The sequence below is a fragment of the Papio anubis genome, chromosome 15, assembly GCF_008728515.1.
Source record: "Papio anubis isolate 15944 chromosome 15, Panubis1.0, whole genome shotgun sequence".
NCBI classification, from domain to species: Eukaryota; Metazoa; Chordata; class Mammalia; order Primates; family Cercopithecidae; genus Papio; species Papio anubis.
Window position 1 is genome coordinate 4,114,619 of NC_044990.1, and position 22,904 is coordinate 4,137,522.

Genomic DNA, 22,904 nt, shown 5'->3' on the forward strand with positions numbered 1-22,904 from the left:
GTGAGATGTGCTGGGGGTCCTTGGAGCATGTGCTTCGCATCAGCCACCTTCGGTTTGCAATCAGGGGCCATCACTCTGTTCTGAGTGGTCTTCCAGGAAGCCTTTCCCTGGCTGAGGCGGGTCCCTTTCTCTTTAAAATCCTGCCACTTGCTTTGGACTCTCCTTATTATATTTCCACTTCCTGGGTGCAGTCATCAGTATTTGGGGGTTTTTTTTGTTTCTTTTTTTATACTTTGAAGTTCTAGGGTACATGTGCACAACATGCAGGTTTGCTACATATGTATACATGTGCCATGTTGGTGTGCTGCACCCATTAACTTGTCATTTACTTTAGGTATATCTCCTAATGCTATCCCTTCCCCGCTACCCCCACCCCACAATAGGCCCCGGTGTGTGATGTTCCCCTTCCAGTGTCCAAGTGTTCTCATTGTTCAGTTCCCACCTATGAGTGAGAACATGCAGTGTTTGGTTTTCTGTCCTTGTGATGGTTTGCTGAGAATGTTGGTTTCCGTCTTGATCCATGTCCCTACAAAGGACATGAACTCATCATTTTTTATGGCTTCATAGTATTCCATGGTATATATGTGCCACATTTTCTTAATCCAGTCTGTCATCATTGGACATTTGGGTTGGTTCCAAGTCTTTGCTATTGTGAATAGTGCCACAATAAACATACATGTGCATCTGTCTTTACAGCAGCATGATTTGTAATCCTTTGGGTATATACCCAGTAATGGGATGGCTGGGTCAAATGGTATTTCTAGTTCTAGATCCTTGAGGAATCGCCACACTGTCTTCCAGAATGGCTGAACTAGTTTACAGTCCCACCAACAGTGTAAAAGTGTTCCTGTTTCTCCACATCCTCTCCAGCACCTGTTGTTTCCTGACTTGTTAATGATTGCCATTCTAACTGGTGTGAGATGGTATCTCATTGTGGTTTTGATTTGCATTTCTCTGATAGCCAGTGATGATGAGCATTTTTTCATGTGTCTGTTGGCTGCATAAATGTCTTCTTTTGAGAAGCATCTGTTCATATCCTTTGCCCACTTTTTGATGGGATTGTTTTTTTCTTGTAAATTTGTTTGAGTTCTTTGTAGATTCTGGATATTAGCCCTTTGTCAGATGAGTAGATTGCAAAAATTTTCTCCCATTCTGTAGGTTGCCTGTTCACTCTGATGGTAGTTTCTTTTGCTGTGCAGGAGCTCTTTAGTTTAATTGAACCCATTTGTCAATTTGGGCTTTTGTTGCCATTGCTTTTGGTGTTTTAGACATGAAGTCCTTGCCCATGCTATATCCTGAATGGTATTATAGCCTAGGTTTTCTTCTAGGGTTTCTATGGTTTTAGGTCTAACATTTAAGTCTTTAATCCATCTTGAATTAATTTTTGTATAAGGTGTAAGGAAGGGATCCAGTTTCAGCTTTCCACAGATGGCTAGCCAGTTTTCCCAGCAACATTTGTTAAATAGGGAATCCTTTCCCCATTTCTTGTTTTTGTCAGGTTTGTCAAAGACCAGATAGTTGTACGTGTGTGGTATTATTTCTGAGGGCTCTATTCTGTTCCATTGGTCTATATCTCTGTTTTGGTACCAGTACCATGCTGTTTTGGTTACTGTAGCCTTGTAGTATAGTTTGAAGTCAGGTAGCGTGATGCCTCCAGCTTTGGTCTTTTGGCTTAGGATTGTCTTGGCAATGTGGGCTCTTTTTTGGTTCCATATGAACTTTAAAGTAGTTTTTCCAATTCTGTGAAGGAAGTCATTGGTAGCTTGATGGGGATGGCATTGAATCTATAAATTACTTTGGGCAGTATAGCCATTTTCACGATATTGATTCTTCCTATCCATGAGCATGGAATATTCTTCCATTTGTTTGTATCCTCTTTTATTTCGTTGAGCAGTGGTTTGTAGTTCTCCTGGAAGAGGTCCTTCCACATCCATTGTAAGTTGGATTCCTAGGTATTTTATTCTCTTTGAAGCAATTGTGAATGGGAGTTCACTCATGATTTGGCTCTCTGTTTGCTGTTATTGGTGTATAGGAATGCTTGTGATTTTTGCACATTAATTTTGTATCCTGAGACTTTGCTGAAGTTGCTTGCTTATCAGCTTAAGGAGATTTGGGGATGAGACCATGGGGTTTTCTAGATACACAATCATGTCATCTGCTAACAGGGACAATATGACTTCCTCTTTTCCTAATTGAATATCTTTTATTTCTTTCTCCTGCCTGATAACCTTGGCCAGAACTTCCAACACTATGTTGAATAGGAGTTGTGAGAGAGGGCATCCCTGTCTTGTGCCAGTTTTCAAAGGGAATGCTTCCAGTTTTTGTCCATTCAGTATGATATCGGATGTGGGTTTGTCATAAATGGCTCTTATTATTTAGAGATACGTCCCATCAATACCTAATTTAATGAGAGTTTTTAGCATGAAGCGCTGTTGAATTTTGTCAAAGGCCTTTTCTGCATCTATTGAGATAATCATGTGGTTTTTGTCATTGGTTCTATTTATATGCTGGATTATGTTTATTGATTTGCATATGTTGAACCAGCCTTGCAAAAATCAGTGAATCCAGGAGCTGGTTTTTTTTGAAAAGATCAACAAAATTGATAGACCGCTAGCAAGACTAATAAAGAAGAAAAGAGAGAAGAATCAAATAGATGCAATAAAAAATTATAAAGGGGATATCACCAGCGATCCCACAGAAATACAAACTACCATCAGAGAATACTATAAATATGTCTACTCAAGTAAACTAGAAAATCTAGAAGAATTGGATAAATTCCTGGACACATACACTCTCCCAAGACTAAGCCAGGAAGAAGTTGAATCTCTGAATAGACCAATAACAGGCTCTGAAATTGAGGCAATAATTAATAACTTACCAACCAAAAAAAGTCCAGGACCAGACGGATTCACAGTCGAATTCTACCAGAGGTACAAGGAGGAGCTGGTACCATTCCTTCTGAAACTATTCCAATCAATAGAAAAAGAGGGAATCCTCCCTAACTCATTTTATGAGGCCAGCATCATCCTGATACCAAAGCCTGGCAGAGACACAACAAAAAAAAGAGAATTTTAGACCAATATCCCTGATGAACATCGATGCAAAATTCCTCAATAAAGTATTCGGGTTTTATTGCATCCCCTTAAGGACAAAGGTCATTGTCCCCAGCACCTGACAGTCGTTCCGCTGGAAAAAATAGTGATGCGTCGCTTCTCGGCCTTTTGGCTAAGATCAAGTGGAAAAACAGTGATGGAGACATCCCTGAACTTGCACAAGAGGGCTGAGGCCATGCGTCTGAAAGAAGACACTGCTCTGTGACAGATTGTTGGCTTTGCCGAGCGTGGTTCATTGTCCCAAGAAAGAAAATCTGACTACCAGGGTGGCCAATCTAAAAAGCTGCACCGTCCTTAAAAGATCTCTCTTGGCCAGGTGCAGTGGCTCACGCCTGTAATCCCAGCACTTTGGGAGGCCAAGGCAGGTGGATCATGAGGTCAGGAGATTGAGCTCATCCTGGCTAACACGGTGAAACCCCGTCTCTACTAAAAATACAAAAAATTAGCCGGGTGTGGTGGCGGGCGCCTGTAGTCCCAGGTACTCGGGAGGCTGAGGCAGGAGAACGTCTGGAACCCGAGAGGTGGAACTTGCAGTGAGCTGAGATCGCGCCACTGCACTCCAGCCTGGGCGACAGAGCGGGACTCCGTCTTGGGGAAAAAAAAAAAATATATATATATATATATACACACACACACACACACACACACACGTATATATATATGTCTTTCTCTCTCTTTTCTGGTAAAAGTACTATATAATTCCTCATTCTCATATTTTGAGTTCCGAGCCTTTCAGATATGTATGGAGAGTAAGAATGATGGCACATTTCTACTCGAGACACTGTTGGGATGTACTGGTTTTGGTAGTACTGCCTTGCAGATAAAGGATGGAAGCAGAATATCGGATCATCTTTTTCATCTTCTTTACCTCCTCAGACTTCCCAGCACATTGCTTGGAAGCATTGTTATCTGTATTTATGCTGTTAATATCCAGGGTGGAGCACAGACTTCCAAGTAAATTACACATAATGCCCTGATGGTCTTCACTCTGCAAATGGTATTGTGTTGGCAATACACTCTTTAACATTCCACCTCTCACTTAATGTCACACTGAACTGCAGCTCTCAACTTTGGAGTAATGTAAACATTTTCTAGCAGTTTCTTATTCTAAGATGATTACCTTCCCTTGGGAGTATATTACCAAATTTTTTCATCATATGAAAAAATCTTGTTAGCTGTGTCTTTTAAATCATGCCTTTTGTATTTTGTATGTTTTAGTTTCTTCAGATGGAGGTACTGAGCCGTCTGCCTTAGTGGATGACAACGGTAGTGAGGAGGACTTGAGCTATGAGGACCTCTGCCAGGCGAGCCCTCGGTACCTGCAGCCCGGCGGGGAGCAGCTGGCCATCAATGAGGTACTGGAATTCCACATGACAGTGGTGGATACGGGATACCTGATTTTCAGGGTCCACAACCACTTCTGACTTTGTTCTGTGGTTTTTCTTTACTAAGCATGTCCAAAAGCCTGGAACTCTGATTAAAACAACACTGTGATTCACTTTGGGAGGCCGAGGAGGGTGGATCATTTGTGCTCAAGAGTTCAAGACCAGCCTGGCCAACATAGTGAAACCCTGTCTCTACTAAAAATAACAGAAAATTAGGTAGGCGTGATGGTGCGCACCTGTAAACGCAGCTACTTGGGAGGCTGAGGCAGGGAGAATTGCTTGAAGCTGGGAGGCAGAGGTTGCAGCGAGCCGAGAGCACACCACTGCACTCCAGCCTGGGTGAAAGAGCGAGACTCCATCTCAAAAATAAAGAAAGAACAACACTGTGATTCTCTGACCTCGTCCAGGAAAATGTGTGGGATTAAGCTTTCGGGGTAGAGGCAGCTCATCTTTTTAGGTAAAGAAGAGCAGCTCCCCGTCAGTGTTCGGCCAGTGCTTTCCATTTGATGAAAGAATACCCTCCCTTCCGGTATCTCGTGTCATTCTCACAACTGATCTAAGAAGCGGACATCATGGGTATTATCCACATTTTCATCAACGCTCTGAGGAAACATGTCTAATTACTTGATGGCGAATGGCAGAGCTGGAGGCACCCATGTATTTCTCCCTCCAAATCTGGTGTTCCTTTGGCCACCCTGCAGCTGTAGCTTTTTTTTTAGGAAATCATTCTGGAAGGTACGTCCAGCTTTTGACGTTCTTGAGCAGAACGTGTGGAGCGTAACTCCTCAGTGAGTCAGTGTCTCTACCGAGATCGCCAGTGATGTGTATTGTTGGGCGCTAAGGAGATGTGCGGAATCACCTGCTCCCGTGACCGGTGGCTGGAGGAGCCACATTTGTTCCTGTTTAATTGTTAACGATCTCAGGATCATGCTGTGTTCTCTTTAATTGCTGTAAAGTGTAAAGTTAGATGCAAAGCTTACTCGCATTGTGAATAAAGTATGAATGATCCACACGGGAGGGAGATGTGAGGGACAGACTTCCAGTAGCATATGTGCATAACTTTAGTAAGCTTGGCTCTGTGACATCTAGTATGGTTGCCAGAAACCATTTTTGGAGCAAATATTTCAGAATTGAAGTTTGCTAGATAACTGACCTGCTGCTAAGTGAGCAACTTACACTTTTTTTTTTTTTTTTTTAAAGGGGCTTGCCTGCCTTCCTGCCTTCCTCCTTCCCTCCCTCCCTTTTTTCTTGCATTTTGCTCTTGTTGCCCAGGCTAGAGTGCAGTGATGTAATCTCGGCTCACTGCGCCTCTGCTTTCCAGGTGCAAGCAGTTGTCCTGCCTCAGCCTCCTGAGTACCTGTGATTACAGACATGTGCCAGGACACCTGGCTAATTTTTTTTTTTTTTTTTTTTTTTTGGAAACAAGAGTTTTGCTCTTATCACCCAGGCTGGAGTGCATTGGCATGATCTCCACTCACTGCAACCTCCGCCTCCTAAGTTCAAGCGATTCTCCAGCCTCAGCCTCCTGAGTAGCTGGGATTATAGGAGCCCACCACCACGCCTGGCTAATTTTTGTATTTTTAGTAGAGATGGGGTTTCACAATCTTGGTTGGGCTGGTCTTGAATTCTTGACCTCAGGTGATCCACCTGCCTCGGCCTCCCAAAGTGCTGGGATTATAGGTGTGAGCCACCACGCCCAGTATAAGGGCTTTCTTTAAAAGCAGGTAGAGATGCCCCTCCTGACTTTGTTTTTCCCCAGTCTGTTCTCCTGGGTTCTCTTTGTGTAACTAGTCACATAGTCAGTGTGGACCAAATGCCACCAGCATATCCAAGTGAGAGGATACCAGTGTCACCCTGAGAGTGCACCTAGCAGCTCCCTCACCCTCCCGCCCACACGTGCTCTATGCTGAGCACACCCCACTGTCTCCTTTCAGCTGATCAGTGATGGCAACGTGGTCTGCGCAGAAGCCCTGTGGGACCATGTGACCATGGACGACCAGGAACTGGGCTTCAAAGCCGGGGATGTCATCCAGGTTCTGGAAGCTTCCAACAAGGACTGGTGGTGGGGCCGCAGTGAGGACAAGGAGGCCTGGTTCCCCGCGAGCTTCGTCAGAGTAAGTGCGGGGCGCTTGCAGCTTCGTCAGAGTAAGTGCAGGGTGCTTGCAGCTTCATCAGAGTAAGTGGGGGGCGCTTGTTCCCCGCAAGCTTCGTCAGAGTAAGTGTGGGGCGCTTGCAGCTTTTCCAAAGTGTCTGTGGGGGCTGCAGGATCCTTTCGGGTCAGAACTCGCCTTTCATCAGGTCAGCGCTTTTGTAATGGTTAGCTGACATGCAAGTCACACCTGTAAGAAATCAGGCTGGGTCGCAGCCAAAATGTTAACGGAAGGCAAGCGAGTTGCTCGGTATTTCTCTGTGGTCCTTGTGCCTGCTGGCACAGCTGCAGCCCTGCTGAGGCCATGAGACTCAGGCGAGGGCCAGGCCGCCTTCTCAACAGGTCACAGGAAAGTAGGAACCTGGGAGGTCTCCTGCCTCTGTTCCGTGCTGCCCTCCCTTGCCCCAAGTCACCTGTCCCCCGTGTGTGGGTTGCAGTTGCGAGTGAATCAGGAAGAGCTGTCGGAGAACTCCAGCAGCACCCGCAGTGCGGAGCAGGACGAGGAGGCCAGCCAGAGCCGCCACAGACACTGCGAGAACAAGCAGCAGATGCGGACCAACGTCATCCGGGAGATCATGGACACTGAGCGGGTGTACATCAAACACCTCAGGGACATCTGCGAGGTGGGATGCCAGGCTGGGACCTCACTGAGGGTCACAGTACGAGGTTGCCTGAGGTGCCTGGGCTTTCTCCCCACCTCCACCCCCTACCCCTCCATCAGACTCCCACATGTATACACTTACCCACTGCTTGTTTCTCCGCCCCTGCTGTCTGCACTGCTAAGTCTGAGTGCTGCGGCTGTCCTAGCTGTTGCTGGAGGTTTTCTAGAGTCAGGGTCTCTTTTCAGAGGCAAGGCTTTTCTTAGAGATAGGGTCTTGCCCTGTCACCTAGATTGGAGTACAGTGGCATGATCATAGCTCACTGCAGCCTCAAACTCCTGGGCTTTAAGCAATCCTCGCTCCTCAGCCTCCTGAGTAGCTAGGACTACAGGCATGCATCACCACACCCAGCTAATTTTCTAAATTTTATATACAGACAGGGTCTCATTGTGTTGTCGAGGCTGGTCACGAACTCATGGACTGAAGCAATTTTCCTGCCTTGGTTTCTCAAAGTGCTGGGATTAGAGGCGTGAGCCAGTGTGCCCAGCCCCTCTCTTAAGTGCACTCTGCAACTATCTCTGTCAGGACCTAATTCCTGAGATTATTTGAAAAGAATGGCTTTCATAGAAGGCACATGCTCACTTGATTTTACAAAGAGTCAAAGGTTTGTTACTGTCTGCAACCCACTGCATCTAATCACCAACTCACAGATGAGACCCTGAGTCATTTAGACACAGATGGGAAAAAATACTAGTTTTATATTGGTGATACCAGAGGCTATATTCTAGTGTCATGCTATTCTTCTTGGCAACAAATTTTATTTTGTAGTCTTATCCTGATTTCAGAGAGCTTGTCATTAGGAGAGGTGCACCTGAAAGGGTTTTGTCTTCCTGTGGTATTTTGTGCTTTTATGGATTGTGTACGAGCATCATACTACACTGCTGTTTGCCCTGTCTGCTCATTGTGGCTCTTCTAGCTATAAATGCTGATATCTGCACTATCCATTCAACGCTGACCATTCAGTGCTGAAGACAAGTTGAAGTCAGAGAACTGCCCGTTGTCTCATCAGATTAGCCAGCCGTGTGGACAGGCCAGTGTTTAGCTTCTTTGTGCCAGCCATCTCATTCTGTGTGAGTGTGTGGCGAAAGAAGCAGTTCTGCAGTGGTATTTAGGGAAATAAGAGGAACTGCCCATGATTATTGAACATTGACTGTTGCCACCCCTTACCTGGATTAACTCGGCTACCACAGCATTCTCACTGGGCAAGTCCTGTTAACCCACATTGCAGATGGGGAGACCAAGGCACAGAGAAGTTAAGTGGTGGGGTTGGATTTAAACCCAGGCAGTCTGCCCCAGAACCTGTCCTTTTCTGAACTATTACATTATATTGTTTTCCTGGTAAAATTCATACCAAGTAGTCATTGGTATGTGTTGTACTCCATGGTCAGTTCATTCTATTGAATGTCATGATAACTTTTTGAGTTAGCTGCTACATGTATGTACAGCCTTTTCTTCTCATCCCACTAGCTCCTACCCAAGCCATAGTGTAGCCATGGTGTTGCACATAGATAATTAGTGCAAGCCTCAGATTAAAGACCTACAGATTGGTGCTGGCCATAGAAAGGCGGTGCTGGTGGAATCCTCGAGTAAGAGGAATCCTTGCCCTGATGGACAGTGCACAGAGCTGCGTGGGCTATTCAGCAAGCAGTGACATTCTGCATTTGACAAGTCACCTAGGCTGTGAAATGGAATTAGGGTTGAGAGAATGATTATCTGAAGAGTTTGGAAAAACATGTGACGACACCAATTTTTGAGCTCTGGTATGTGAAACTTGTTTCTGGAAACATTACATGGTTTATTGGATCCTAAATCCAACGGCATGAGCCTTTTTGCTTTCTTTTTATTTTAAAACACCTATGGCAAGCTGCAGTCATGGAAGTACGATGACCTCATCAGAGACTCATAGAGGTTAAAATAATTTTCTTTAATTAAAATTCATTCCAAGATCATGGTTTTTAGGCCTACAAAAGCTGTACTATTCAAATACTTTATTTGGATTTCCAAATGAAAACCATTGCTTCTGTATTTTGCAGGGCTATCTCCGACAGTGCCGCAAGCACACAGGAATGTTCACTGTTGCGCAGCTAGCCACTATTTTTGGAAACATTGAAGATATTTACAAATTCCAGAGAAAGTTTCTGAAAGACCTTGAGAAACAGTACAACAAAGAGGAACCTCACTTGAGTGAAATAGGATCTTGCTTTCTTCAAAATGTGCGTCACCCTTTACTTCATTATTAATAACATCTGGTTACATAATTTTGAAGTGCATCTCCACGAACAACAGGAGTCTCTTTAGCTTTATGGTTTGTTTGCTAGATGAATCTTCCATAAAAAGGAGATGTTTCTTCTATCTTACGTGCTTATCATATAAACGAAATCTGTATAATCATGTCTAAATGTCCCAAATTCATTTTTTCAAAACCCTTTTATGTAGTCTGGAATTAGGGGGTTACATCTGGAGTAATTACTTTTTAAAAATTTCTAAGGGTTATGCCGTAAGAACTATGGACTCCTTCCTAGTAATATCCAGTAAGTGTCTATTACATTTCAGGCACTGTTTCCAGGGTTTTCTTATATTGGCTTGTGTATTGCTATGAGGTAGATATGATTATCTCTCACTTTCTAGTTGAGGAAACTGAGGCCCAGAGAGTAAGTAACCCAAGGCCACATACCAGTAAGAGGCAGCTGTGCAGGCAGATCCGGGCATGTGGCTCCAGGACACGTGCTTGTGATACTGTAACTGCCTCAGAACCTTCCTGTGATAACATGCATTTATCATTTTTTAACTTATGATTGACTATTACTACTTACTGCTAGAAGATTTCAGAGGAAGATTTTAGTCCCAGCCCGAATAGCTAAGGAACGGTAAGAGTAATAATAATAACAATGACAGCCTCACCACACCTTCACTTCCTGGGTGCTGGGCTCAGTAGCTGTCTAGAGTCCTCTGGGGCAGATAGATTTTAAGTGGCTGGGCGCAATGTTTTTGTGTTCAGTCAGTCAGCTGGAGGCTGGGCCCCGTGTGTGACCTGGGCATATTTGGGACATTGTCACAGGCCTCCTTGTGTGGCCTGTGCAGAAGGTTCCTGCAGGAGCCGCCTTAGGACAGGCTGGAGGCCGGGTGGTGGCCTGAGGAAGGTAAGTCCCACAGTGAGGACGGGGGAGTACTGCTACCACCAGGGAAGGGGTCGTGGCGGGCCCAGCCAGGGTGACAGCAGAGAAATGGGAAGAGAGGTGTGTTGAAATGGGCATTTTTGAGGAAAACCTGACAAGACTAGTTTTAAACCGCAAAGGATAAGCAACCATCAAAACTGCATACATAGTTTTCAGCTGAGTTGAAAAAATTTACGGGAGGGGGAGGTTAGAGGCCCTGCTACCCACCTTCCAGGATGAGTGCGAGCGAGGCTAGAAGGAGACCAGGGTGCTGAGTCCCAGGGCAGCCTCGTCCCCAACCACCTCAGGAGCCTGCCGAAGCACCCCTTCCTGCCGGCCAGATGACGCTTGTGGAAACCGTGGCAGGGCAGCTCGGGCGCCAGCGGATTTCATGCCCTGTCCTTCTTGCAGTAGTCCATCTTCCTCCTTTCTAGGAGTGTCCCTTAGAGAGGGCTGGGATGATGCCCCAGAGGCACCCCAGAAGCTGATGAAGCTGTGCTTTTCCTTCCCAGCAAGAGGGCTTTGCCATCTATTCTGAGTACTGCAACAACCACCCGGGCGCCTGCCTGGAGCTCGCCAACCTCATGAAGCAGGGCAAGTACAGACATTTCTTCGAAGCCTGCCGCCTGCTGCAGCAGATGATTGACATCGCCATCGACGGGTTCCTGCTCACACCGGTGCAGAAGATCTGCAAATACCCGCTGCAGCTGGCCGAGCTGCTCAAGTATACCACACAGGAGCACGGGTGAGGGGCGCGGGTGAGGGTGCTGCTGCCCTTACCTGTAGGCAGCTCTTCACCCCCAGCAGTGATAGGGGGGCTTCAGTGTCAGCCTTAACACTTTGGGCGCTCCGTGGGAGAAGTTTTCAGACCGTTTAGAATGTGTGCAATTAACTCTTGAAGTAGCGTGATTGAAGAGGCTCCAGAATATCCACTCCTAGAGCTGTGAAGATGCAAGGGTCATTCGTGAGCTGTGCCATGAGTGTACGGGGGCTTTTGTTGTATTGTCACTCCTTATGTTGCTTACCTGTATTTTATAAACGTGCCTTTGAGTACTCAGTGGTTAGTAAAGACCGTTTCTGAGGGAAACAGACCAGTGTGAATGGACAGCCATGACTCCCGTTCTGTCCTGTGCCCCTGAGGTTGACGCACAGCAGCTCAGCTCAGAGCAGGATTTTTTATGGCAGAAACGTTACTTGATGGTGACTTACCTAAAGCGACTTGTTGTTAAGCAGTCTCTACTTAGCAACATAGAAGGGCTGAGGGCACACACAAGCTTGAACTGTAAAAGGGTGTGGATTGTCAGGGGTGCGAATCCATATGGGACGGCTGAGAAGACCAGGGCACTGGGCACCTGCTGGGCCCTGAGCCGTTCCTACGCACCAGGGTGCCGACTCGCTGGTCTTTTCCCTGTTCCCTCCTGCTGGAAGCACAGGGCTTGCTTCCACGCTTACCTGAATGCTGCGTCTCCCTTTGAGCTTCCTTGGTGCCTGACTAAGCTCTTCTTGTTACTCACCCTTCTCTTGTTTGAATCTCAGCTTCTCCTGAACAAAAAGCAACAACATACACATTCTGTCTTTATCATCTGCCTTGGTTGTTTCTGAATTCCTCTCAGGCCCTTGTTCCCTAGCCATATGATCTCTTCTGGGGGAGCCAGAAGTTACCCTTTGTTTCCTTAATAGCCAACCATCATTTCGTGCATGCACAGAAGCCTTTGTGTGGCTGTACATTAGGCATGTCATCCATTCAGCCTGGGAATGTGCATGCCCGTTCTCCATGCCACGGGAAGATGTCATCACAGCACACCCAGCTGTTTGGTACCTCAGGGTAGCAGTGCGTGGCTCATTCTGAGTTCTCACCTGGCCAGCAGGGACATGATAGTCATAGGACAACTGCTGTGGGCCAGGCTTCAAGCCAGGCTACCCAGGGGCACAAGGGTCTAGGCTAAAGCTGACTCTTTTAGATGAGAATCGAAACAAGGTCCATGCCCCTGACACAAGGTCTTTAACTGCACCTGCAGCTCTGGAGAGGGTCATCTCAAAGGGTCCTGATGAGAAGAGGAAGACGGAAGGGATTGTGTCAGGAGGAAATTTCTGTGGCAAACCACAACAGTTCTGGGTTTAGCAGCTAAATATCTCCCTGCAGGGAGTGGAGAGTGAATCATTATTCTTTTGTACTCTCTGCCTCTGAACTCCTGTGGAGAGACAGACTTAAAAAGGGAATTTTCTGGCCGGGCGCCGTGGCTCACGTCTGTAATCCCACCACTTTGGGAGACTGAGGCGGCTGGATCACCTGAGATCAGGAGTTTGAGACCAGCCTGGCCAGCATGGTGAAATCCCATCTCTACTAAAATGCAAAAATTAGCTGGGCATGGTGACGGGCGCCTGTAATCCTAGCTACTCGGGAGGCTGAGGCACGAGAATCGCTTGAACCCGGGAGGCAGAGGTTGTAGTGAGCTGAGATCACACCATTGCACTCCAACCTGGGCGACAGAGCGAGACTTTGTCGCAAAAAAAAAAAAAAAAAAAAGAGGGGGTGGTGCAGGGGAACCTTCTTACAATTAGATTGGAAAGTAAAGAATAAGAGCAGGTCGCTGAACCATAGACACTAGATATGGGTGTTAGCTAAAGAGTTAGGACTAAAGGAATTAGAAAAAGGAGTTCATTGAGACAGATAAGAGAGAGCTGTATATTTTTTTCTTTTTCTGATGGAGAAATCAGAAAAGTTCAGTAGAAAAAAAAAAACAGGGACGTCAAGAAAGCCACAAAATTGAAGAAAAAAAAAATTGTGATTGTAAATATGTTCTACAAATTTTCAAAGACATTTTTAAGAAAATGCCTGGACGGCATGATGAGGAGCCAAAGACAATTAATAAGAAAGGTAAGAAGCAAAGACTTCTTGGAAGATGTGGGCAGGCAGCTTAGTACATTCTGAGATGGGAAAGCGGGCTCCAGAAGTCCACACCTCACTCTTCAGTAGTTGATTCTCTTCCTTTAAGGGCATTTTTCACCAAGAGCATTTGCAGATTTTGGTTTTTTCAAAATAAAAATTAGTCAACATGACAGAAAGTCCCATGTCCTAGTCTTAAGTAAAACAAAGCAAAAATTATTTTTAAAAAACCATTGCAATTCAGTTTTGTCCAGAAAAACTGATTTTGCACCCTTTCTTCATGGCTGGAGGCCTCTTTGGGGGCTCTGTGCCCATTATTTTGGCAGCCCCTGGTGTCATTCTTGCTCCTGCCCTCTGCCCCGCTTCTGAGTGTGAATGGGCCTCTCTGAAGATGGTAGGGTCTGCTCGGTGGACAGCGTCTGGGGACTTCCCAGGAGCTGGGTTGAACTGTGTTTGGTAAATAGACAATAGAATCTTTCAAGGCGTTCCCATGGCTGTGCAGGATTCTAACTCATTCCGCCTGTGATGAGCGGCCCTGTCTGTCTTGTAAGTTGCCATGGGAAAGTGGAAAATACAGCTCATTAGGTGAATGGTTGGTCTCCGTGGCCCCGCATTATTAACGCTGAGCAAAACCTGAATGGGAAGCTTGCAGATACTGGACGTGCTCTGTGCTAGCCTGTGTGTAGATTAAAACTGTAGTTTCTGCTTTTCCAGTGCCTACAGTTTTAGTGGGCTTGGGAGCGGGGACCTCCTGGGGAGAACATTTTAGCTTGACGTCACTGTGGTGGACGGAAAGCACCAGAAAGGAAGATCTGTTGGTGAGGCGAATGCCATACTGCCATTTCCGTAACTCACCACTTCAGGCGCTTGTCCTCTCCTGTCCTTTCCCGAACAGCATAAAAGGTGAAGACTCAGAGCACACAGTCACTTTTGAAAATGGTTAGTGATTTTTAAAGTACTTTATATAGCAAGACTGGTTGTGTGAGAATCAGAGCCATGATAAAGACTGTTCTCTCTGTATTAATGAAAGTCACCCATTGTCACCGTGACTAACATTTATTTGTGGCATTCACTGTCATTCATTGTGATTTCTGGGAAATGAGTGAAAACATTTTTATTCCAAAGAATTCCGAATTGCATTGCGTCAGCTCCCTTAACCTATGCAGACTGTAGTCTATTCACAGGGGAACAAGAAAGGGAAACAGCGGCTACGATGTAAATGTCACTTTGTCTAGAGCATTTGTATATGAAGAAGCGCCCCAGTGGGTTATTTTGCCAGTCCTTATTTGTAAGATGCATGTTATGTGATGAAAATTATCCTCCCATCTTGCAGTGATTACAGCAACATAAAGGCAGCGTATGAGGCCATGAAGAATGTGGCCTGTCTGATCAATGAACGCAAGCGCAAGCTGGAGAGCATCGACAAGATAGCTCGCTGGCAGGTGTCCATCGTGGGCTGGGAGGTAAGTGGGAAGCACCCCGCATGATCCCGCGCCACTCGCCCCTCCTGCACCTTTGATCTGGTGCAGACGCACTTTAATATCCTGTGGTCAATACCTTATATTCTTGGCTTTAATGGTATATATACCATTAATGGTAAATGTGTTTTGAGGCATATTGTTGAATTTAACAGTCAACTATTTTATACCCACCCCCGTAAGAAATAAAGTCTGAAGAGTATCTGCAGTTAGTTTATTGCGGAGCCTCTGTCTCTCCTGGTAGAGGGAGCTCCATGAGAACCGCAGACGATGTTCCGTTTGCAGCCACATAACTTAGTAGTAGACGTATGGGGGACTCTGGAGTCCCTGCCCACATGTGAATCCTGTATGATCTGGGCAAGATTAATTTTTTTAACTTACAAGTTGGGAAGGAAAATATCACCTACCTCAAAGGCTACCGTGAGCATTTTATAAGATAGTACAGGCCAGGTACAGTGGCTCACACCTGTAATCCCAGCACTTTGGGAGGCCAGAGTGTGAGAATCGCTTGAGCCCAGGCATTTGAGGCTGGCCTGGCAACCTGTCAAGACCCCATCTCCACAAAAAGTAAAAAAAATCAGCCAGGCGTGGTGGCGTACACATGTAGTCCTGGCTGCTCGGGAGGCTGAGTTGGAAGGATCACTTGAGCCTAGGAGGTTGAGGCTGCAGTGAGCCATGATCGTGCCACTGCACTGTAGTCTGGGTGACAGAGCAAGACTCTGTCTCAGAAAAAAAAAAGGAAAGAGTACAAATACAATGCCTGTAATAATGGCCCAACAAATTCTCTCTCTGTCTCTGTATTTATAAAAACAGTGACAATAGCTAGCACCTGCATGTGTTTACCACGTGTCTGAATGGCACTGATCTGAGCCATTTGTACCTATATGAACTCATTTAATCCTCTCCACCATCCTATGAAGTAAGCACTATTATTATACCCATTTAACAGATGGGAAAACCGAAGCACAGAAAGGTTAAGTAACTTGCCCAAGACCACACAGCTCGAAAGTAGCAGAGCTGGATTCAAACCCAAGCAGGCACCCTGGCTTCAAAGTCCATGTTGGTGACCACTGTGCTCTACTGCCATTAAATTAGGAACAACAAGCAGATGCCATTCAGATTTGTAGAGCAAGCTACACTGATTTTACATTTATTAATTGGTCAGAACTCACTCTCCCAGAGGACTGAGAAAGTTTGGAGCAAGAAGTTAGGTTTTTAACTGAAGTAGGCTATAGGTGGTGAAAATTGGAGAGAAACGCGTAACTTCAGGGGTCTTACAGGCTTCTGGAGTTTGGGCAGGATCTCAGAGAACACCGAGTCCAACTCTCCTGTTTCGTAAGTGAAGAATCTAGGGCACAGAATTGCTCTAAGCAAGTAAATAGAAGAACTATTTTGGAGTCAGGCTCTTTTGTCTCCAAAAACTACTGTGTATGACTGGGATTAAGGGAGAATCCAATCCTATTTAACAAAGACCAGTGTCCTACCAAATACCGTAAAGTAACATTGGATTAGATTCAACCTAAATATTGTAAAAGTGTGTTTTTCTTCTTGATTTTGGACACTGACATTTAGGGGATAATTTGTCAGAAGTTAATTTCTTGCTGACAGTTTCCCGTCTGGCCTTTTGTTCCCATGACTCTAAATAAGTTGCGATTCCAGGGAGCTGCTGTATACTCAACACAATAATGTCAGGTCCGTAATCACGGTTCTGTACCCCTACACGAATGCTTCCTTACGTATAACCCTGCACGCTCTCATTCTTCGAGGCTCTGTTTAGATCAGCTGCTGTTTCAGATCTTGACTAGGTTCCATTAATTCAGCGTGCTTCTTACCAGAGGCTTCAGGCAAGGAAGACCCCTCAGCTAACACAGAGGTACTGTCAGTTTTCTAGTGAGTAGGAAAACAAAGAAAAGGAAGAAATTTCAGGCACCAGGAGACCAACAAATCCAGGGTTATTGACACAATAACCTTTGAGGCCCTGCCCAGCTGTGAATGGGGACAGGTAGTGGGCAGTCTCAGGTAACTAGAAAGTCTGAGAAAGATTCTTTGTTAGGAGTCTCTTCTATATCCTAACACCTCAAGGAATCCAAATTGGGAATTTTTTTTGTTTTTTGTTTTTTGTTTTCCTAGAGAGAAGGGTCTTGCTCTGCCCCTCAGGCTGGAGTGTACTGATGGGATCACCACTCACTGCAGCCTCAAACTCCTGGGCTCAGGGGATCCTCCTGCCTCAGCCTCCTAAGTAGCTAGGACTACAGGTGTGTGCCACCATGCCTGGTTAATTTTTAAATTTTTATGTAGAGATGGGGTCTTGCTGTGTTGCCCAGGCTGGTCTCAAACTATCCTCCCACCTTGGCTTCCTAAGTAGCTAGGACTACAGCTGTGCTAGAATTGGAAGATCTTAAGATGTGTTTTCATCCTTCCAGGGACTGGATATCTTAGACCGAAGCTCAGAATTGATTCATTCTGGGGAACTGACCAAAATCACTAAGCAAGGCAAAAGCCAGCAGCGGATGTTCTTCCTGTTTGACCACCAGCTGGTGTCCTGCAAGAAGGACCTGCTGCGCAGGGACATGCTGTACTACAAGGGCCGGCTGGACATGGATGAGATGGAGCTTGTGGACCTGGGAGATGGGCGCGACAAGGACTGTAACCTCAGCGTGAAAAATGCCTTCAAGCTCGTCAGTAGGACCACAGACGAGGTTTATTTGTTTTGTGCCAAAAAACAAGAAGACAAGGCAAGGTGGCTGCAGGCCTGTGCAGACGAAAGGAGGCGGGTGCAGGAGGACCAGGAGATGGGTGAGCAGCCCTTGGCCCTGCAGGCACCTTTGCCTCTGCTTGCTGTAATAGCTTCATTCTCCACCACTGTGGGCCCACTGTGCCCAACCTTCTCCCTCAGAGCTGGATCCCACCATGGGGAAAAGACGAGGGATCTGCAAACCCTAAATACTTCTGAATGTAATTACAAGACAGACCATGTCAGATGTAGTTACTACAACTAACATTTGTTCAGTATTTACCTTGTGCCAGACCTTCTGTGGCCCATTTATAGAGATTGTCTCATTGAATCCCTATGAGGTGGTTACTGTTATACCCAATTTACAGATGAGAAAATTGAGGCTTATGGAACTGGCCCACTCTTGCCCTGTGGCCACATAACATTTAAATCCAGCACTTTGGATGCCACATGCAGGGTAGAAGAATAAATAATAAAACCAGCTCGGCGTAACCCCAGAGATGGAACCCCACTATGGTGACCATCACCCAGGGTATCAGAAGTATCATGTGGACCGGGCACCATGGCTCATGCCTGTAATCCCAGCACTTTGGGAGGCCGAGGCAGGTGAATCACAAGGTCAGGAGATGGAGACCATCCTGGCTAACACAGTGAAACACCATCTCTACTAAAAATAAAAAAAATTAGCCAGGCATGGTGGTGGGCACCTGTAGTCCCAGTTACTCGGGAGGCTGAGGCAGGAGAATCGTGTGAAGCCTGAAGGTGGAGCTTGCAGTGAGCCAAGATTGTGCACCTGCACTCCAGCCTGGGCGACAGAGCGCGACTCCGTCTCAAAAAAAAAAAAAGTATCATCTCGTGATGCTGGAGGCCTCCCCTTTGGCTGTGCCCGTGCAGTATCTTCAGGGTGCCCCACTGCCACAGTTGATCCACACCCAGCAGCCTGCCCACATGCTGCCCATCTCTCCCTATGAAACTCAGGACACCCGTCGTCCATTGCAGTTAAGGCGATGGTCCTTCACACCCAGTGTTACATTCGTACGTCTTTGGTTTGTCTTCCCAGCTTCTGCTGACCTGGTGGTGCTGTGTGGCCCCTGAGAACGAAGCTGCCATGCCTGGCATTAATGATGGCAGCACCCATAGTCTCTGAGCCCCTATTTCATTGCCTCCCAAACTCTTTAGGGTTTTGAGCACAATCTGTTGAATGGAAGTCAGGGTGCCACAGTGAAGGATATTCATCTCTGCAGCCCAAGTGAGCCCAGCCCTCAAAAGTCATGGTCCAGGATGGAGGGGAGCCAGCATACACCCCTCCCCATCCTTGCCCACTGCCATGACAGCAGAACTGAAAACCAGGAAGTGCTTTTTCTGTCCTCCCCAGCCACTGGCTCTAAGCTTGGCTACGGAATTTGGTCTCACCCACAGGAGGTTTTGTGAGATTCTGCAGTAGAGTTGGAGGGACTTACAAGTTGGTCAGGCTAAAGCGGAAGCAGGGATCTCCTTGGAAACACTCAACGTCCAGGTGGACGTTGGCCTGGATTTGGGCCACTCCAAGATACAGAGCTCCCCACATCACAGGTGGCCCCTTACACCAAGTGTGGGGGTGTCCTTTAGACTAAAAGGAAATCTGATTCCCAGTAACAGCCACAGATTATTGGTGCAGACTCTGGGGCCCCATTGGAATAGGGCTAATCACTCTCGTGCCCAGAATTCATTCAAAGATGACAGTTACTAAAATGCAAAACGACAGAGCCACAAAATCTTAGTTTTACTCGTCATATGATGTTGTCTAGTGCAGGCCCTGAAGTCATCTGTAAGTCAGAGTGTTTAGGTTCCTGAAGACGGCACTATTTGCCGGGGGGCAGGGGGTGGGGGCATCCTACACCCTTTCAACAGTGTCTCTCAATAGAAAGGAAAGGAGGGGCCTCGTGATGCCCTTTGCCGTGTGATGCTCCCCATGGCCAGTGGTCAGAGGACGCAAGTGTATGACTGAGGCACTCCTGAGCCAGTAAGTCTGGGAACTGGCGCGTGTGTGATAAAACTGGACGCATTCCTTGCCTGGAATGTTTTGGCAGCCCTCATGCTTGATGCATGTGTGTGGGTAGACACTTTATGTAGCAGGTCAGAGAGAATGGACACGAAGGGCCTTGGAGGCAGGGACAGCCCAGTGGCCAGCATACAGAGCCTGAGCCCGACGTCAGGACAGTCTGGGACAGATACTGGGCATGTGAAGGAGTCAGGGCCAGGGGAGCAGAGTGGACAGAGGTAGAGAGGGAACCTCGGGAGTGAGCCAGGCAGTGCGAGCTAGCAGACGCAGGGCCTGGGTCACCTCTGCCAAGCTGGAGCGAGCACCTGCCTCCAGGAGGAAGGCTTCCCTCGGGAGAAGGCAGGGCCCCAGCACCCAGCCCTGGCAATTCAGCTCTGTCCTTCCTTCTCCTTCCCCACATCCTGCGAAGCCAAGGGTTGCCTCGTCTTTCCGGTGACTCTTGTTTCACGCAGTTCACGCACTGCACACGTACACTGTGACTGTGCTACTGGACTTGACAGTGAGGGAACGCTCAGGGCACACACTGCACACAGCTGGGGTACGGAATCCGGTTCCTGCTACTCACATGCTACCTTTGTTCAGGGTGTAACTGCTAGCGTGCAAAGCTCTCGTAGTGTGTGGGTGAACAGGCCCTGGGACTCTTTACTCTGTGCTCTCCTTCTGGGGCCTCATCCTTTAGGTTATAATTGGGATGACCCTGTGTGAACATTTGCCCAGGAGCGTCGGGCTTCACACAGACATCCTGCATTCTCGTGGGCACCACCCCGTTTCACTCTCCAAGCTCTCCGGGTTTGCAGGACAACCACATGGCCACCTTGGCGATAATCCTTGTGACTTCCCCTTTGGTGGTCTTCAACTTGTCCGGGTTCTTTGAGGATTAAGGTTCTTGGTCTCAGGTTATGGTGGTAACGTCAATGGTGATATGGGCTGTGATGCAAGTTTTGCTCTGAAACATGTCCACGTGTTCTGAATATATGTCACATTTATTTCTAAATGCAGGAATGGAAATTTCAGAAAACCAGAAGAAACTTGCCATGTTAAATGCTCAAAAGACAGGACATGGAAAGTCGAAAGGTAAGTTATGGAGAAGGCTTTGTCTCCTTAATGCTTATCAGTATTCTCCTGAAAATGGGGAGCATACCCCAAGTTGTCAGCCTGTGACCAGCTTGGAGTAAGGAGAACAGTAGAAGTTAGAACTCAAGGGCAGGTTCAGAAGTAGGGGCAGGTGAAGGTGGCCTGTGTTTGGTTTTGAATGTGCATCAGTGTTTGCTCCCATTGGGATGTGGGCATAGGAAACCTTCAGAGGTTCCGCCAGAGCGTGGCAGACCTCCTTGCCCGCCAGCAGCCCCTCCGCTCCCCTCCCCCAAGTGCTGATGGTGTTAGCCACCGGGTCACGCACATCACCAGTCTCAGGCAAACCAAGCCCTCGTGCCTCTTTTAGGCATGAGAGGACAAAATCTCAAACCCCAAACTGCTTATCAGCTGTAGGCTGGATATAGTCTAGTTTAAGAAAAAGATGTAAAGGCTCGGTACATCAGGCAAGGAGTTATACAAAAAAAGACACATGAGGGCCGGGCGTGGTGGCTCAAGCCTGTAATCCCAGCACTTTAGGAGGCTGAGACGGGTGGATCACGAGGTCAGGAGATCAAGATCATCCTGGCGAACCCAGTGAAACCCCATCTCTACTAAAAAATACAAAAATCTAGCCGGGTGAGGTGACGGGCGCCTATAGTCCCAGCTACTCGGAAGACTGAGGCAGGAGAATGGCGTAAACCTGGGAGGCGGAGCTTGTAGTGAGCTGAGATCCGGCCACTGCACTCCAGCCTGGGTGACGGAGCCAGATTCCATCTCAACAAAAAAAGACACATGAGCTAATTTAGGGCAGTGATCCCCTAACCTCCACGTACATTAGAATCCCCAGGGCAGCTATGCAAAAATGCCCAGGCTGCGTACTCAGGGCTCTGATGAACTAAGATCTGTCCATGCTGCCAGTAGTGCAGATAGCTGGCCCAGCAGGAATTCACTAATAAGATTTTTTCCCAAAAAATATGCACTGCATTCTTAGAAACTTTATTCCAGTCACCTTTCTACTTTAAAAGGGATTTACCCTATGAAATTTATCTCTGTTCATATTTTCCTGACTGCAAATGCAAAAGCAAGGACCAGTGAATCCCAGGACTGCAGCAGGCCACTGACTGAAAGGCCAGGAGGAGCTCCTTCCCCAAACCACACTGAGCACTCCACTGCTTTCTCCGTGCAAATGCAGAATTTATTTTCCCCACTAAGTGACAAGTATCTTTAAAGCAGAAAAACCCATGTTATTACTTTTTTAAAATCTCCACTTCTAATGTCAGGTTACTAGTAAATCAGTTTGTCAGAATATATTGTCTTCTGTCCGTATCTTCTGAGAGTCACTCACCCCGCAGCCGGGCTCCTCAGAACGGAAGGACTGCTGACATTCACGGGTGGCCACCGGGTGGGACGCGGTGCCTGGGTTATCTGATTTCTTCCTTCCTGCCACCTCGGGAGATAGGGAGAGCCTTCTGGCAGGTCAGGGGCAGGGGTGGGTTCTGAACCAAGGCCTTCCTGCTTTCAGAGCCCACCCTCTTTGTGCCATGCTGACTTACACAGTGACCTTTAGATCTAATCGCTAATCTTAATAAACCTTCTAAATTACCTCTGCACAGATGAAAAATACCTATAGGCCAGTGAAGTTTTGATTACAGTGATTACGTATTGGCGGCACAGTTCTAAGCACTTTACTTCTATTAATTCATTTAATTCCCATAGCAACCCCATAGTACTGTAATCCCCATTTTAGGGATTGGGGAACCAAGGGGTAGAGAAATCAAATAATTTCCCCAGTAATCCAGCCGGTAAATGGCACAGGAGAATTTGGGCCAAGGTAGCATGAGCTCCAGACTTCCATTTAGAGCGTTTTACTGCTATTCACCGTGACCGTCAGTCTGGCTCGGATTCCGCCACTCCTCACTGCGTGTCCTGGCATTCAGTTTCTTTCCCTGTCTAGTTGTTGTCATAATACCCTCCTTGGAGGCTTTTTGGGAGATTTCAGTGACAGAGACTGTGTCAAGCTCCACACGGAGTACCTGAACATAGCAAGCATAGCTACTGGACCTTCTTTTTGGTTAATGTGAATTAAGAATTAGCTCTCTACAAAAAAATACAAAAATTAGCTGGGCATGGTGGCACACACCTGTAGGTGCAGCTACTTAGGAGGCTGAGGTGGGAGGATCGCTTGAGCCTGGGAGGTAGAGATTGCAGTGATCCAAGATCACACCACTG

The 22,904-nt window shown here is 46.9% G+C and overlaps 1 protein-coding gene across 8 annotated transcripts in view; it reads left to right on the forward strand.

Moving 5' to 3' along the window:
- Nucleotides 1–22,904, forward strand: part of SPATA13 (spermatogenesis associated 13) — a 152,065-nt gene that overhangs the window by 124,496 nt on the left and 4,665 nt on the right. For 6 of the 8 annotated variants that reach the window (XM_009191642.4, XM_031655766.1, XM_031655764.1 and 3 more), the window contains 8 exons: nucleotides 4,332–4,468; nucleotides 6,433–6,612; nucleotides 7,085–7,270; nucleotides 9,340–9,519; nucleotides 10,974–11,206; nucleotides 14,682–14,811; nucleotides 17,250–17,622; nucleotides 20,601–20,675. In XM_009191642.4, the coding sequence (XP_009189906.2) occupies nucleotides 4,332–4,468; nucleotides 6,433–6,612; nucleotides 7,085–7,270; nucleotides 9,340–9,519; nucleotides 10,974–11,206; nucleotides 14,682–14,811; nucleotides 17,250–17,622; nucleotides 20,601–20,675 (1,494 nt within the window). Of the gene's footprint in view, nucleotides 1–4,331; nucleotides 4,469–4,802; nucleotides 5,234–6,432; nucleotides 6,613–7,084; nucleotides 7,271–9,339; nucleotides 9,520–10,973; nucleotides 11,207–14,243; nucleotides 14,288–14,681; nucleotides 14,812–17,249; nucleotides 17,623–20,600; nucleotides 20,676–22,904 lie in introns of those variants that run through there. The other 2 variants (XM_021929493.2, XM_031655765.1) reach the window with 2 other exon arrangements.